Below are 17,659 nucleotides of genomic sequence, written 5' to 3'. Positions count from 1 at the left end.
GTTAAGAACATTAATGTCATTGAGGGAGCCAATTGAGCCAAAGAATGCATGCCATGTCCATATATCTTGTCAGGCCATCGCTTCAAGTATAACAATTGGATAACCATTGGGTGTATTACCCTTGATGGGCATTCTAACAACAACCCCATGCCCGGTGGAGGCAATCTATGCTTCCCAACATTCCAGGAAAGTCGTGCATATTTAAGTGGTGAGTATACAATTATTGGATGTCAGTACAAGTAGGTTTGCACAGATATCGTGGATCGTATAGTCTCATGACATACTTGCAAAATTTGTGAAGGCTAGTTCGTGCAGTACGTCTGGACATCCTAAGGTTCACCTCTAGTACATTGGGGCAAGTGGCATACGCTAATTGGCGAAGTGCAGTGGTGCATTTTTGTATAGTAGTAAAACCAAATGTACCTCTAGCATCTCGACGTTGTTGAAAAAATGGACACACTGTCGTATCTTCGTTGTGACATCCCCAAAATCAAGGCCAGAAAAGACCCGTTTTCATTTATGCTTTTAAAATAATTTCAGAATAAATCCATTGATTTAAAAGAGTTGCAGAATTTGTCCCCAAAACAATACATGATAAAATAAGGTTTATTAAAGCATTTCTTAAAGAAATGTATTTTTATTATATATATCAAAACTCGGGATGTCATGTTCCGATACAGACACAAAAGCATAAACCATAAAACATAGACCTTACACAGTTATATACAACTACTGGTCTTCAAACAAAAATATCTTCACAATTTCTCCAACTTATGCTCTCGCGTCACTACTTGTAATACAAAGAAACTGAGTGGGTTAGGCTTGGGAGTCTGGTGAGCATATATGGGTTTCAACCCACAATAAATAGTTATATTTAATTTCACCAACCAACAATAACCCGATTACCTATTCCCGTTATCCTCACTTTACGTCCTTATGACAACAACTATTACAAGGGGCCTAATCTAGGATTTTCATTGGGACGAACACTACTGCAAAGGGGTTTCCTCAGCAATGAATGTCGTAAGGCAACCATGAGGGGGATAGAATACAAAAAATGAACACCCAAGTTCACTACACCTACAGGTTGCGAGCCTGCCAGCGTTCTACTAAACTGTCTAGAAAAGCCTGTGGTCGTCATCCATATTCTGTTGGACGACTAGATCACAATCACATCGAGGCCTCTCATCATTTTTATTTCATCACATATCACTATCTACCCATGTTCTACCCAACATATTTGTAGATAAAATATACTTGTTTATATACAGCTTAAAACTTGTATAATATTCATTCAATATTCATACCACATAACAAATAGTATATAATCGCATAGCACGTATTTCATAGAGTATAATTCATATATGTGTATTATCAGAAAGCAACTACACACTTACTCATATCATATATCTAATACATTCGTCAATACTTGTATTAAAATCGTGTATATGAAAGAGACTATGCACTCACTTGATAATACGATGCTCGGACAGCACTACGACTCTTCAAGTAGTAACTCTTCGATGAATCCAAGATATCTTCACACACCGGGATTCTCGCAGGCAGAGCTTCGGCTTGGAAACTCTTTTCTTCTCGGGATCTTTGGAGCTTCGGGACTTGCTTCGGGTCTCGGGATGATACCGGGGATTCGGGGGTATAACTTTCATGTAAAACAAGGGAATATTGAGTAAGAGGAAAGAAATTGGCAACCCTAAACGATTGGCCTCGCTCTCTATTTATAGGAGGCTGAAAAACTATGCTCACGTCGTGAGCTACTAATGCTCACTTCGTGAGCTTGATATGTCACTGCGTTCATCATGGCCACTTGCCCTGGAAGGTGTCCATCACCTGCTCACGCCGTGAGCTCTGACATAGGTGGAAGTTCGTGCCCCGAACTTCAAAAATTCATATCTTTTGCATACGAGCTCCGTTTTCAACGTTCTTTATATACACGCATAGGTGAGATTATGTTCTACAACTCTCGTTTAGACTCCGTCGACTAATTTTGACTTTAACTATTATTATATTATTTTTAGTAGGCCGGGACTGGAAAACTCCGTTAGAAATTCATAACTTCTTCATCTGACGTCCGTTTTTGTCTGTCTTTTTACCGTTGCACTACTATCAACGAGATCTTCGATTCTCTTTTAGATTGTTTCGGCTATAAATCTCTTGATCTCATATTTGAACTTTGGACTGCATACTGCTAAGTCGAAACTTCAAAAAATCATAACTTCCTCATATGAAGTCAGATTTAGATGTTCTATTTAAGTACAATCTCGGTTTAACGTATTCTACGACTTTCGTTTAGATCACCAAGGCTGAATATCGTTATATCGTAAACTCACTATTTACGTCATGCAGTGTCGTACCGGTTCTGTCGCGAAACTTCGACAGATCATAACTCATTCGTTATAACTCGGATTTCAACATTCTTTATATATCCAGAACCCTTGTCATGACCACTACAACTTCCTTCATAGATATTGGGATTATCTAATATTTTATTATTACGTTTATTTTTATTCTTAATTCATTTAAGCCACACAATTAAGCATAAAACACATAATACTCAAATAATACATTTCTATTATTTCAAAATGAGTTACAAAGGTTAACCTAGACTATTACATCAAAATTAATGCCTAGCCTATAAACACGTGCGTTACATTCGTTGACGATATGCAAAAAAAGAGATATATGCATATGGAACCGGCGACGAAAATAATATCCTAAAAACTTGGCGTCATCCACAAAGTAATATTGCATGAGTCATTCATTATCCGCCTCGTGAAATCTTTGTATGTATCTTCTCTTCCTCTAGCGTGCATTCTCCGCATTTTCTTGTTGTAGTTGCTCGATCATCTGCTCCACCTCCTGAATGACCTTTATGATCATTTCAAGCAAAGCATCTACTAATAATAATAAGATCCTAAATAATAAGAAAAGGATGAAGCTTTCTAAAAATCTAAATTAGTCATGGGTCTTTTTATGGAATAAATATAGTGGTTTTTAAATAAGATGGAAGAGGAAGATGTACCATTTAGAATTTCTGGTAGAGTGACTGAGCATGAAAGTTGTTCTGGTGGTGGCTGGATAACTGAGTACAATATGGAGTCTAGTATGTGTCATGCCCAAGGTTGTAGAACTCGTTACTCGGAACTTGCTCGGCCGACTACCGAGTGGCGAGTACTCGGGAGTACTCGGATTCAGTAATTTATGTAGAAATATTTTTAAGGAAATTATATATGTCAAAATCATAAGTTAAAATCATAAGTTTATTGAAATATATAACAAAATCAGATAGATGTGAATACACAAAAACTGAAAAGCACATAATGGTCTCACTTTGTGAATAATTACTGAAAGTTTAACATATATATCTAGTAATAATCACATGTGTGTGTGTTAAATAATAAATCATTTTGTATATTATATATATTAATCACCGAGTTGACCAATGTTTACAACACTACTCAGTTCAGTAAGAGGCCGATCAGGGAGTACTCGGGATTCTGTAACTCGCCTCGGTAAGGGGTCGAGTAGCGAGTACTCGGCCAACTCGGCGATTTTTACAACACTGATCGTGCCTATACGTGCAACTAAGTTTATCCAAATCTAGAATTGCCTCGAATTTTGATGGTTGTCAAAGTTATGTCTTATTTTTTATTTAGAAATGAATCTTATTTGTGTTTTTAAGATTTTTTACATAAAAGATTCATACACATGCTCTTATGTTTCCATAGATGATGACATTGAATATTACCTTTTTTGATCCATTTTAAACCAAAAAGGTATATATCTTAGACCTGTTGTGACGTTTCCGGACAAAAATTTGAATCCTCGTGTTGAAGATGAATCAAAGGGCAGTTTAGTCATTTAATATAAAGTTTCTTTTGAAAATGGACCTTTGTTTAAAGGGCTATTATGGTGGTTCCTTTTGTTGTAAAAGAATCGAATGACAGTTTAGTCTTTTATTGGATATCTTTTCTTTTTTGGTAGATTGCAGTTAAAGTTCATTATATTTAAACTGTTCTCACAATTTGTGAGCCATATAAGCCATTTATGTTGGTGAGATAAGATGATGTATGCTTTTCATGTTCTTATGTATCGTTATTATATTTTCTGTAAGTTAGGGGTATGATGTATCATTAATCTCTAATCTTTTTATAATTTAACATGTTTGCTCTTCTTTTATTGAAGACGTGTTCTACTCAAACATAGCTAATATCTGATCTCCGACATCCGTTAACTGCAAATGAAGAACTTAAGGTACCATTTTCATCACCTTTAAGAGTAAACTATATGTTACTCCCTGAGTATAATTCATTTTTTTAATTATAGTCCCAAAATGTTTTGTTTTCAAATTCTAGTCAATTATTTGATGTTATTGTAGTTTATGTTCTCTTTTTGTTTTTTTTTAACTTTTCTAAGAAAATACACTATATTTTGCGGCAAAAAATAGTCATTGTACTTAGAACCACTCTGCAAATCATTTGCTTCTGCCTCACTTCTAATTTCTTATGTGCAAACAAAACATGTCTTTAGGTGTATAAGATGACGAGGATGCTGCTGCTAGAGCATTTGATCTTACTGCCTTAGGCTTAACGGTATGGGTGCGGTCTGAGACCACACTTCGTGCCACATGGACATGGAACACCGCCCCCAGACCGTGGTCTGGTGCGGTCTCGGCCGCAGTGTGGCTAGGGACTACCGTGCATTGTGATTGATCCTTGATGTTTGACTCCCTTTTGACCGTTGAATGGTCTTTAATGGTTTTTTTAACTTTACTACACACACACACACACACACATATATATATATATATATATATATTACCAATCTACACAATATTTTTACACATCTTTTTATCATATCTCTACTCCTTTTCCCTTTTTTATTTGAAAAATGTCATCTTCCAAACGACCTAGCAAAGAAAAAACACCAGTCAGAAATACCAACACCCCAGTACCTTCGTTTGATCAACCGATTTTCTCACCTCCGTATTACCACTACGGCGGTATGTTTCCGTATTTTCCACAACGACTAGGGCAACCACAACCACAAACAACACCACTACCACAACCCGACTCGGATTTTAATCCATTTGATTTTTTTGTCCCAACCCGAGTTTGTTCAATAAACACAAACACAACCAAAAACGATCGTTTCTGATTCTGAACCGGAATTCGTTACACAAACTCAGCCCACTCGAGCAGCGACTAAAAGAAAAGAGAAGGCGGAGGCTAGATGTTGGGAACCTTTGGAAGCGTTAGTGCTGTCACAATCTTGGATCGATATTTCAGAAGATGCGACGGTTGGAAAAGACCAAAAGCATGACCGCTTTTGGATTCGCGTTTTACACAGGTTCCATAAAGGAATGAACTGTGGAGAATACCGTTCAAAACATCAAGTGTACTCCAAATGGGGGAAGATGAATAAAGAAGTCATGTTGTTTAATGACTTGTGGAACAACATGAAACGTCAATGGAAAAGTGGAGAAAGCGATGAAGTGATTTTGAAGAAAGCGTTGAAAGTGTATCAAAAAGAAAATCTGAAAGCTTTCAAGTTTCTTGAAGTTTGGAATTTTTTGAAAGATAACAGGAAATGGCTGAGTAGCAAAACATCTGACCAACATATCGATAGTGGGTCAAAACGCAGCAGAACATCTGAGTCCGACCACACTACATCAGATGCTCGTGTTCAATTTGATCTGAACGAAGATGAACCTATTCCAGTTTCACCACCTTCTCGACCATTGGGAAGAGACAAATAAAAAAGCAAAGGCAAAGGCAAAGTGTCGGACTCAGATGATTTGAAAGAAATGGGGTCCGACATGAGGGGTATAAAAGACAGAATGGACAAGATTTTGAAAATTGCTTCTGAAAGAGAGCTTCAGAAACAAAGGGAGAGCGACATGCAAATACTAGCGATGGACACGTTGAATATGACCGGAGCCGAGCTTGAAGTGGTTTTGGCAATGAAGGAGGAAGTGAAAAACCGTTACATCAATCGTGGCTAATTTCTAGTTTTTTTTTCAAGTTTTTAATGGTTTCGTGTGTGTGTGTGTGTGTTTTTTTTAAGTTGTAGGTTTTATGTTTCTACTTTGTTTTTCTAAATTTTTAGTTTTTTTTTTTTAAATTAAGTAATATATGGTATTTGTATTTTTAATTAATGAAATATTATGCTTTTAAAATTATGTTTTTTTTATTAAAAAATAAGTTTTACTAAATTAAAATAATTAACAAAAAAACAAACAAAAAAAACTAAAAAAAAAAACGAAAACTAAAACTGTGGCACCACACCCTTGGTGTGGCAAGAAACCACACTTGTGTGGTAAAAAGTGACATGACGTTTATGTGACAGAGTAGAGAGTGCAGTTTCGATGACACCACTCCCTCCAGCCTTAAAGTATTGTGGCCCTATGCACTCATTAATTTTCTGGTAACAAATACATTTGATCTTGCTAGATTTGGTATTTCAGTTGTAGCTACATATTTATTTGAAATGTTATGTTTTTTTTGGAATGAGGCAAAAAAGAGCGCATTTTTAAACTTTGGTGTTAATGTTTGGTTTTCAGTAAGATGGTATATTTTTTTCTGAAAAAGACAATGTACTTTATTATTTTTTAGGTTTGCAATCAGCTACTATGATTTTGAGCATGAAAATGCACTATATTTATATTTTAATATTTTAGAGTTTTTATCTTGCTTTAACAAAACAAACAACCTACTTTGATTAAATGTAAAAATAACATGTTTATGTGGTTATGTTTTTTGTTTAGGCCAAAAACTATTTTACATTCAACTTACACTTTCGTTTGTGTGATTATGTGTGACCAGTATAAAAACACTTGTGCTTAATTATATACCATGCAAAATCTTTATTCACAATAATTTATAAATTTCTAAAAAATAAGAACTAATCCATAATTTTACAAAATATAATAAGACAAATCATTAACAAAATATATTATTTAATAATAATTCCCAAAGAGGGGACTAAAATTACAATTATCCGATTAGTAAACCTGCCCCATCCATCCCTACCTACGCATTCCACCCCACCCGACCCTACTCCTCCCCAATCTTGACCTGCGTCATCGACTGCTTTTCGATTATCCTAAACTCTCCTCTTATTCCGAGCTGCTCCAAAACGCTGCTGCAGTGTTCCTGATATGCAATAATCATAAGCTCAGCTAAAAGCTGTTTGGGGGGTTTTTGTTTCAGGTCATTTACTCGAATGACGATCATGGGTTGTTGCGTTCTCTCTCGTGACACATCGGATCGTTTCTCCGACCGATGCTTCAACATCTTCCCCTGTCTCTCCGATCCCGGTAATACTCATACCTTCTGTCATACATTCAACTCTTCAAATTTGATTTGTGGTAATTCTGATCGCAGTTAGAAGATCTACGTTGTGTATGAAACTGGCGTTGGTGATGCTTCATGTAATCTTCGTTGGTTTCCTTTTCATACTGGATGAAGATTTGATAGAGAAATCAAAACAACAGCCTTGGTAAGCAGAGACGGATTCACTGGGGTACACACTTTTATACTATAACCTAAGTAAGGGTCATTTGGTATTTTGCATATGATTTCAGCTGTTTAGGGCTTCGAAAACCAAAATTGTTGTTACTGATTTTGTGAAGATTGTATTTGATAATTAGGGGCTAACTGATTTCCTTTGTGTATAACTTTATGTACATGTTTGTTTCATTAGAATTTGAAAGATTCGCTAAATTTGGGAAGTAATTAAGGGCATAACTCATGTATAGATGCTTAAAAGCTTAACATTCTCAACATTCCTTCTTTCCTTTCTCATCACTTGTTTCAAAATTCTTCATGTTATTAACAACTCACCTTAACTCAAACCTCTTTTCTACAGGTATACATCCATGTATATGTTGTTGCTTGTTGTTACATTAGTTCAGTATTTCTTTACATCTGGTTCTTCTCCAGGGTATGTGATGATAAACTTATAGTATTATGTATTTAATAATTAATACTATACAATCTTATCCTTCTGTATAACAATTATACACATGCTTAGGTATGTGCTTGATGCAATGAGAGAATATGCTAAAACAGAAGCCTCATTAAGAGCATCAGAAATCTCAAAGTAAGCACTTATTCTAACTTTAAGGAATGGTTAGATTCAAGAAACAGCAAAGTAATTTCATTGAATTGTTGAATTATGAATGCATGACAAATTGACAATATCTAATTGTGGTATCTTTCTTTGTTTATTGATGATGTTAAATGATCAAGCAAAGACAACCTGCTTCAAGCAAAAATGGGAGTGTAGTTGTGACTATTGACAACAACCAATTTGGAGAAAATCTTTTAGGGAATAATCCGATGAATTGGACAAAAATGGTGATGGAAATGTATCCACCTGGAACATCTGTCAGGTATATGAAATTAAGAATCTGAATTCTTATCTAATTCATGTTGTCATGCATCTCTTTTTGTGTAAAAGACATGAATGCCCTTCTCATTCTCATATTTAAAAAGCCCTAGAAAGCTTGTTCTCTCATCCATTCCTCATCTGCTTAAAAGAAAAGTTTGTTCTTTTTCTAATGATCTAAAAGCAGAAAACATGGAAATTTCCAATTTAGTCCCTCAACCAAAATTAGTAAGTGAACCAATTACTAACTTCTTCTGTTTATTTCAGGACTTACACATGTTCATACTGTAGTGTTGTGCAGGTATCTCTCTTTTTTGCATCTTAATTTCATATGACCTAATTGTTTTTTTATTTTTATTTAATGAAACTTCAATTGTTGACTAAAATAAAATTCTTGAAAAAAAATTGTAACTTTATTGCAGCCTCCAAGAGCAAAACATTGCCATGATTGTGACAGATGTGTTCTTCAATTTGATCATCATTGTGTTTGGCTAGGAACATGTATTGGCCAAGGCAACCACTGTAGATTTTGGTCTGTAATTCTAGTTTTTACATGTTTAAAGCAAGAAATAGCAACATACTTTCATTTATTTTTTTACAATTATTTATTTTTGGGTTTATATAATTGACAGGTGGTATATTCTTGAAGAAACAGCCTTAAGTATTTGGACAGGCGTTTTGTATATTAAGTACTTACAAACTCACATAGAAAAGGCTTGGTATGTTTTCCTTTTATTTAACCACATTTACTTCTTAAAAAAAGTAGATGAAAAAAAAAAATTCTCCTAAAAAATATAGATTTATGTTGTTCAATGTTGTATGTTCATTTTTTTTTTTTAATTTCAGGTTGGTAGATGTGATCATGATTATACTGTTGTCTATCTTGTCAATTGCATTGATATTCCTTCTCCTTCTCCTTCTATTCCATAGGTGAGTTAATCTCTTCAAAGCTTAATGCAAGAAAAGAAATAGCAACAAAAGACGAGAATACCCTCCATCATTGGAAATAATAAAAAAAAAACTAATTTGTTTTTTTATTTTGATCTTTTTAGTTATCTAGTAGTGACAAATCAAACCACATATGAGTTGGTGAGACGAAGGCGTATACCATATATGAGGTTAGTCCATTAAATTATTATTATTATTATTAATATTAATATTATTATTATTTGGTAAAGTGAAAAATGGGGGCAAAGTTGTGAAAAGGTTAGGACTTAGGCTATGTTTCGCTTACTACCTGAAAAGTTAGCTAGCTGATAGCTAAAGCTATCTATTAAATAAAAAGCTAGTTGATAGCTGAAAAGTTAGTCGATAAAAGATGGTGTTTGGTAAAACTAGCTGAAAGATATAAAATGACGTAAAAGGACATTTAAAAGAATGTGTTTCTATAATTAATTAAGGGGTATATTTGGAAAATTTAAAAAAAGCTTCTAGAAAGCTACTCTAAGTAGCTTTTTAAAAAAGCTAGCTTATAAACTATTTTTTGGCTTGTCAAACATGACAACTTAGGTTTTGTTTGGCGCGTATTTTTTGAGCTTTTTTATGTTGTCGTGTTTGGCAAGCCAAAAAGTAGCTTATAAGCTAGCGTTTTGAAAAGCTATATAGACAAGCTTTTTAGGAGCTTTTTTAAAAATTTTCAAATATGCCCCTTAATTAATTATAGAAACAAATACTCTTAAATGTCATTTTATGTAATTTTATATGTTTCAGCTAGCTTTTCAGCTAGTTTTACCGAACATCATTTTTTATCAGTTAGTTTTTCAGCTATCAGCTAGCTTTCAGCTAGTACGCCAAACATAGCCTTAAAAAAGCTTGAAAAATAAGCTAGCTTATCAGCTAGCTGTAGCGCGCCAAACACAGTCTTAATGGGTGAAGCTTCATTTCCTCTAGCTTTATTAATTCGTTCTTTCTGAATCATGTCAAATCAACATTGATTCCATTAAGTCAAAAGGAAACAAAATCTGACAATTTTATGAATTAAAATGTAGAGCGATTCCCGAAAGAGTATATCCATTTAGTAAAGGTGCATGTCGAAATTTATACAACTTTTGTTGTGCAAGAACAAGTGTATATGCATTGGAACAACTACCAAATGCACTTGAGCTAGAGCAAAAATCGGTGCCATATACCTGTTTTGATGTTATCAAATGTAGATGTTGTTGTTGAAAGTGTTGTTACTTGTGTGCATGTAGCAAATTTTTCAAAAGAAAACAAGTTTGTAGTATTGATCATTTGATAATGTTGTTTGTTTTTGTTTGATTGAGAAAGGAAGTGAAATGTAGCGGCGTTATATTTGGATTTGATTAGTTGTAATATGTTTGTGATATAATTTTTGGTTAGGAAAGTATTTTGCTTAAAGTGATAATTGAGATAAAGTGTGTTGTTATTCTAGGTGTACCTAATGTGTTGTGGAAATGCATTTATGTATGGTTTACTTATGGAACAAGATGAAATAAATCTCATTATATCTTATAGTGAAAAATATAGAAAAACACTTGTATTTTAACCATTTAATTTATTTTCTCAATTGATTAAATTATTATATTTTTTTTTGTTTACTTAAGGCATCTTCAACCCATCCCCAAACTTTATTTTTTTTCCTCTATTTCTTCCTCCATTCTTCTTCTAACCCTATTTCGTTTTCATCTTCATTTTTGGAGATATGAATAGTATTCCCCTATATATGGGGGAATATTATTCATATCTTTAAAAATGGAGGTGAAGTTTGGTTGTTAATTTTAGTCTCTCTCATTTTTATTTTAATACATTTCTAATTTATTTTATCTACTAATTATAATTTAAATGCAATATTTAATATTTATAATATCATGTTATATACTAATTTATATTAATTAATTATAAATATAGAGTTTAATTAGTAGAGGGGTGTATTTGACAATATATATAAGTTATAAAAATGAAATAGGCTAGGAATATACTTTTTGGAGTAAAAAATGGGATAGAAAATGAAGTAAAGTTGGAGATGAAACACTATTTATTCTATTTTTTACTCAATTTATAAGGAAAAAATAGAAATGGATTGGAGATAGTCTTAGAGAATAACCAGGGGAAAGTACTTGGAAACACGGTGTGCTTTTATTATATCATCGTCTTTTCCATTGTGCAATTGTGATTTATTGATTTAACCACCAGGCTAATATTGTAAATAAATAATAGTTTGATGGCTAATTCAATAATAAAATGGTGAAATTTCAAGGAGTGACATCTTTTACATGTTTGTTTTGTATGTCACGTCCATAGAATTTACATGTGGGAATGAATACCGCATCTTTAATTATATTCAAGGAGTAAAAAATAAATCTTGAAGCTTATTTGTTGATGTACTAGGTGTGAAACCCGTGTAGTACACGGGTCGATTAAAAAAATTTATATATGAATATATAAACATTAAGTTTTTTTTTAAAGAAAATATTAAATATAAAAATATAAACATTAATTATTTTTTAAAACAAAATTTCAAATACATACAAACAAAATAAAGAATAAATAAATAATTTAATTTATACTAATAAAACAAACTACAAAAAAATAATTATATTTTGACAATATAACTTTTTTTTATTTGTCAATAAAAAGCAATAAAGTTTGATTATTTTTTCTATATAGACCATTTTACCTTAAAATGACAATGAACATTAAAAGAAACATGCCAATTTTGAGTTATATATATCGAAGGAAACATATTAAAATTTGAAAATACAAGGAAACAAAATAATAACACATTAGTTACTTTTTTATAACCTAAAAATTAGATAGTTAATTAAGAAAATAAAAAATTACCACAAAATGACAAGTGAAAATTAATTTCTAACAATTAATCATAAAATTACATGTGTCAAAAATATGACATATGACAAAAAGATTTTCATTTATTAGTATGGATCTGTACGACCCATGATAAACAAAGATAACCACTGCATTTGAGTTTTTCCATTTTTTTAAGGCTTGCATTATATATTGTTGGAAGTGTAGATACATTTTCTATATTTTGATATTTTAATCTAAATGATATATCTTGTGGTTTCATATTTCTTTTATAAAATCTTTCGTTGGTTTCACTTTTAGAAAAATACTTCGGATATAGATGACGTTCTAAATATACGACAGAGTCATGATTATGCATTTCACAAATCACTTTTAAGGACCAACAATTATCTACCAAATAATAATTGTCTTTCAATTCGAATAGACAAATTATTTTTGTGCTACCAGTATTTTTTGTGGATATTTTTTACTTTTGTAAACACCTCCACGATCATATTGAAAAAATATTTACGTTCGTAGTTGATCTTTTATTATAATAACGTAACCAAGTCAGAGCTCCGTATTTTGAGCTCAATCTATTATTTGTTCGATCAAATACTTGAAAATGATTTTTATTAGAAACTGCTAAACTTACTGATTAATAACTATACTAATAAACCTAATTTTCCATAGAGAAATTTTCAGAAAAGTCTCATTATTTTGGAAAAAATATTGATTAAATCCCAAAATTAAATTTTTTTACTAGAAAATCCAAACAAACCGGCAAATTTCTCCACTTTAACATTTTTGACATGTTCAGGAGGCCAAATCATTAATTTTCGAAAAACAATGAGATTTTTTTGGATATTTCCTCAAAATTTATATATACTGTATAAACGCATTTTTATGTATTTATGTTTGTTTAAGTATTTTTTATGTATTTCTATATATTTTTTTTTATGTATTTATGTATTTTTTTTAAAATGTTTTTTATATAATTTTTTATGTTGTTTTATGTATTTTAAATGTATAAACATATTTTTATATATTTATATGAATTTTTAAGTATTTTTACATACTTTTATGTGTTTTGATATATTTTTCACGTATTTATTATTTTTTAAAAGTATTTTTTTACGTATTTTGGAATATTGTTTTTACATATTTATGTATTTTTATTTATAGTTTCACTATAAGCTAATTATTAGACCTTGTAAATGAAGGAAAAAAACACTCTAGTACTTAAAAAAAACATTTTTCAAAGACAATCATTAGCAATTAACGCTATTTTTACAGGTAAATTCTTCTATATATATATATATATATATATATATATATATATATATATATATATATATATATATATATATATATATATATATATTATTGACTTCAGTTTGTTGATGAATAAAGTTTACGAATACTCTTTATTATTAACGATAAAGATATTTATAAACTTTGTTCATCTACAAACTGAATTCAAGAAAAAATGGAAAATTTTACTAGCAAAAATGGTGTTGACTACTAATGTTCATCTTTGAAAATGTTTTTTTTTTCAAGTACTCCAATATTTTTTATTCATTCACAAGGTCTAGTAGTTAGTTTACAATGAAACTTGAAGTAAAAAAATATATAAATACGCATAAAAAATATGAAAATACATAAAAATACTTAAAAATTGCATATAAATATGTAAAAAAAATATGCCTATACATTTAAAATTCATAAAATTATGTAAAAAAACTATATAAAAAGTTTTAAAAATACATAAATATGTGAAAAATTTACCAAAATACACAAAGGAACATAAAAAAATTATATAAATACATAAAAAATATATTTATACATTTAAAATACTTAAAAAACATAAAAACTATATACAAAACTTAAAAAAACATAAATACATTATATATATATATATATATATATATATATATATATATATATATATATATATATATACATAATAAAAAATAAATAGATACGTGAAAAATACCAAAATATTTAAAAACTCATATAAATATGTAAGAAAAATACATTTATACATTTAAAATACATAAAAAAACTATATAAAAAACTTTAAAAACTTAAAAAAAACATAAATACGTAAAAATATTAAAAAAAATACTTTTATATATATTATATACAAATTTTGAGAAAATCTGTAAAAAAAAATCTCAATGTTTTGGGAAAATGAAGAAATTTTTCGATTTCTTGGAATTTTTTTTTTCAGAAAAAAAAGTTTGGACTTAATCGTTACTTTTCCTAAAATAATGTGACTTTTATGCAGATTTTCCAACTTTTTACCATGTTGTTTTCAATTTATGATGAATCACTAATGATTAATTTATTTTGTTAACACTATCTTGATTCTTGATGTGTATTGATTGTGTGAATATCGTTAGCCTAATCTATACATATAAATATAAATATATGTGATTTTCATAAACATAAATATTTTAATGGTAACATAACATACTTCACAGTTTAATTCATCAAACCATGGTAAATACTTTGGTCAGCTCATTTTGTTACTTAATTATATATATATATATATATATATTTGAATTGGGCACGATAAAAATTAAATTGAAAGAGTCTATTTACAATAAAAAATTTATGCATAGTATGATTTACAAATTATAACCCTTTTAAGTTTTAGCCTTGTTTACTCTATTTTACCCTTATTTATATTGTTAAACATTATATCTCATCATACTAAATAGTAATATATTGAATTTTAAGAGAGATAAGTTAAAAAACTTTTTGTACAAATAAATCATTAATACTTGTTAAAAATTCGAGAACTTAAATTATGGAATATTATTAAGAAATTCAATTTAAAGTAAAATAATAATTTTAAAATATTAAATTGATGTATATAAATTAATTTATATTTTTAAATTAGACACCGATATTAATTAGTTTATATCAAATGTATAAACAAACAATATAAATATAAGGACTAAATACAAAATATTTTATTTAAAAATGATAATTTTTTATTACATAATAAATAATAATAAAATATAATATTATTTCTACATAATAAATTTATTTGCCAGAAAAACTATTTATTGCGGCCGTTTTGCGCGGGCACACATCTAGTATCATATTAATTATTTAAATACAACACATATTACATTATAGTAAATCTATGTCGCCAGATTTTTATTTATAACTGAAAAACAAGTAAAAATAATGTAATTATTTTGGGACCCCATGAGGTATTGGGGACGGAGTTCCCTGTCCTCTCCTTTGCCTCCATCCAAGAAAACTAAACGGAGATAAGTCACTGCCTTGAATGTGAAAACTTTATAAAAATACCCTCATGGGTGTAGGCCCCACGGGAGGTCTTGACACCATACATTCCATTCCCCCTCGCTCCCCATCATCTACCTTGCCCTAAGGGTACATGTTTGTTTCCAAAATCTGACTGAATCGAAGTGATTTAATTGAAACCAAAATTGCAGTTTCCAATAACCAATAACCGGACCATCTATATGTAAATGGTTCCCGGTTATGGTTTATGGTTACCTGGGTTATAGAACCGCATAGTCTGAAAATCAATAAATAGTCTAAAATGGAACCAATTATGAGTTTGGAACCAAAATAAACAAAATTTTTAAGGGATATTTATAATTTGTTTTTATGTTTGTATTTACATGTCACTTTATTGATAATAGAACATAGTATCATAAAATACACAACCATATTTTATTAGAAGATTATTTCCAATTATCAATCCCAATATAATAATTAAAAGATATATATTAGAAAAATATTTACAAAGTTTGATGATAAAAAACAGAGAAAAATTAATAGGAACTGGTTGTTTTTGTATTATTCGTTTTCAAAGTATATTACGATGAGGAAAAGAAACCACAATTTATACAAAATTACAATGATCTAAATATGGAAGAAATACTATTGTTGGCTGTCAATTCTTGGTGAATGGAAAGCATATATATATATATATACGTTCTCCTAATTGCAAGGGATATGATGTGATTGGTCATCAATCTCGCTGACCTCATTGAGCCTTCCTTTTAACACTCCCCCTCAAGTTGAATAATGAGATTTCCAAAATTCAACTATCCCAGACATTCATTTACATTTTTTTCATTAACAACTTTTGTCAAGATATCAGCAAGTTGGTCCTCTGATCGAACAAACGGGAGTGTGATGACCTTTGCTTCCAAATTCTCTTTGATGAAGTGTCGATCTACTTCTATGTGCTTCGTTCGATCATGATGAACTGGATTCTCTGAAATTTGGATGACTGCCTTGTTGTCACTCATAATTTTGCTAGCTTCTTGTGGTGGATATCCTACTTTTATTAGAAGCTTTTGTACCTATAAAACTTCGGTTAATCCCCTTGTAATTCCTCAAAATTCTGCTTCTGCACTGAAAGAGCCACCACCTTTTATTTATTACTTCTCCATGTAACAAGATTCCCACCGACTAGGGTAAAGTACTCTGAGGTGGATCTTTGGTCACCTTTATCGCTAGCCCAATCTGCATCGGTTTATAGTAGCGTTTCAAGATGACCATTTGACTGAAACAAGACTCCATGTCCGGCTGTTCCATTGAGATATCTTATAATTCTTAAGACTGATTCCATGTGAGCCTTTTGGGGTTGCTGGATAAACTGACTTACAACTCCCACAACATACGCTATGTCGGGTCGGGTGTGTGAGAGGTATATCAGTTTTCCTACCATTCGTTGGTATCTTTCTTTCTCAGCCGGCTCTGCTTTCTCCTCCATGTAGAGCTTCTGATTCACAATCATCAGAGTGTCAACTGGTTTACAATCAATCATACAATTTTCTGTAAGTAAATCCAAGACATACTTATTTTGACACATGAAGATCCCCTGTTTTGATCTCAAGACTTCAATCCCAAGGAAGTATTTGAGTTCCCCAAGGTCTTTCATTTCAAATTCTTTGATCAATCTCTTCCTGAGTTTGGTAATTTCTTCTTTGTCATCTCCTGTGATAATCATATCATCCACATAGATTATTAAACATGTTATGAGATTGCCTCTCCGTTTAAGAAACAATGTATGGTTTGAGTTACTTTGCTTAAATCCATACTTTTTCATGGCTATGGTGAACTTCCCGAACCATGCTCTCGAGGATTGTTTTAATCCATAAAGGGGTTTCTTTAGAAGGCATACCTCACTCTCTCTAAACCTATCTGTAAATCCATGTGGCGCTTCCATATAAACTTCCTCTTTTAGCTTTCTGTGTAGGAAAGCATTCTTCACATCAAACTGGTGTAGGGGCCATCCTTTATTTGCTGCTACTGAAAAAAGAACCCTAATTGTATTGATCTTTGCAACTAGAGAGAAGGTTTCAGAGTAGTTAATACCGTAAGTTTGTGTATAGCCTTTAGCTACCAACCTCGCCTTGTATCTTTCAACTGTAACATCGGGTTTGTATTTAATTGTAAACACCCACCGACACCCGACAAGTTTCTTCCC

The 17,659-nt window shown here is 31.1% G+C and overlaps 1 protein-coding gene across 1 annotated transcript; it reads left to right on the top strand.

Moving 5' to 3' along the window:
* Positions 1 to 7,060: 7,060 nt before the first annotated feature.
* On the top strand, positions 7,061 to 10,767 carry LOC111901529 (protein S-acyltransferase 10). Its single transcript, XM_023897398.3, has 11 exons — positions 7,061 to 7,336; positions 7,404 to 7,518; positions 7,888 to 7,962; positions 8,053 to 8,121; positions 8,276 to 8,413; positions 8,677 to 8,710; positions 8,832 to 8,941; positions 9,042 to 9,128; positions 9,256 to 9,339; positions 9,462 to 9,527; positions 10,398 to 10,767. Exons 1-11 carry the CDS (start codon positions 7,243 to 7,245, stop codon positions 10,573 to 10,575), a joined length of 1,050 nt encoding a protein of 349 aa, XP_023753166.1. The 5' UTR covers positions 7,061 to 7,242; the 3' UTR covers positions 10,576 to 10,767.
* Positions 10,768 to 17,659: the final 6,892 nt, after the last annotated feature.

This window comes from Lactuca sativa, chromosome 4 (assembly GCF_002870075.4).
Source record: "Lactuca sativa cultivar Salinas chromosome 4, Lsat_Salinas_v11, whole genome shotgun sequence".
In the NCBI taxonomy this organism is placed as follows: Eukaryota; Viridiplantae; Streptophyta; class Magnoliopsida; order Asterales; family Asteraceae; genus Lactuca; species Lactuca sativa.
This window is presented reverse-complemented; position numbering and strand designations above follow the sequence as displayed.

Bases quoted from the DNA above. Each gene is read 5' to 3' on its own strand.
- LOC111901529 (XM_023897398.3), top strand. From the start codon at position 7,243: ATGACGATCATGGGTTGTTGCGTTCTCTCTCGTGACACATCGGATCGT. The intron at 8,414-8,676 runs GTATATGAAATT...TGTTTATTTCAG, and splicing joins CCACCTGGAACATCTGTCAG to GACTTACACATGTTCATACT. The intron at 9,129-9,255 runs GTATGTTTTCCT...TTTTAATTTCAG, and splicing joins ACTCACATAGAAAAGGCTTG to GTTGGTAGATGTGATCATGA.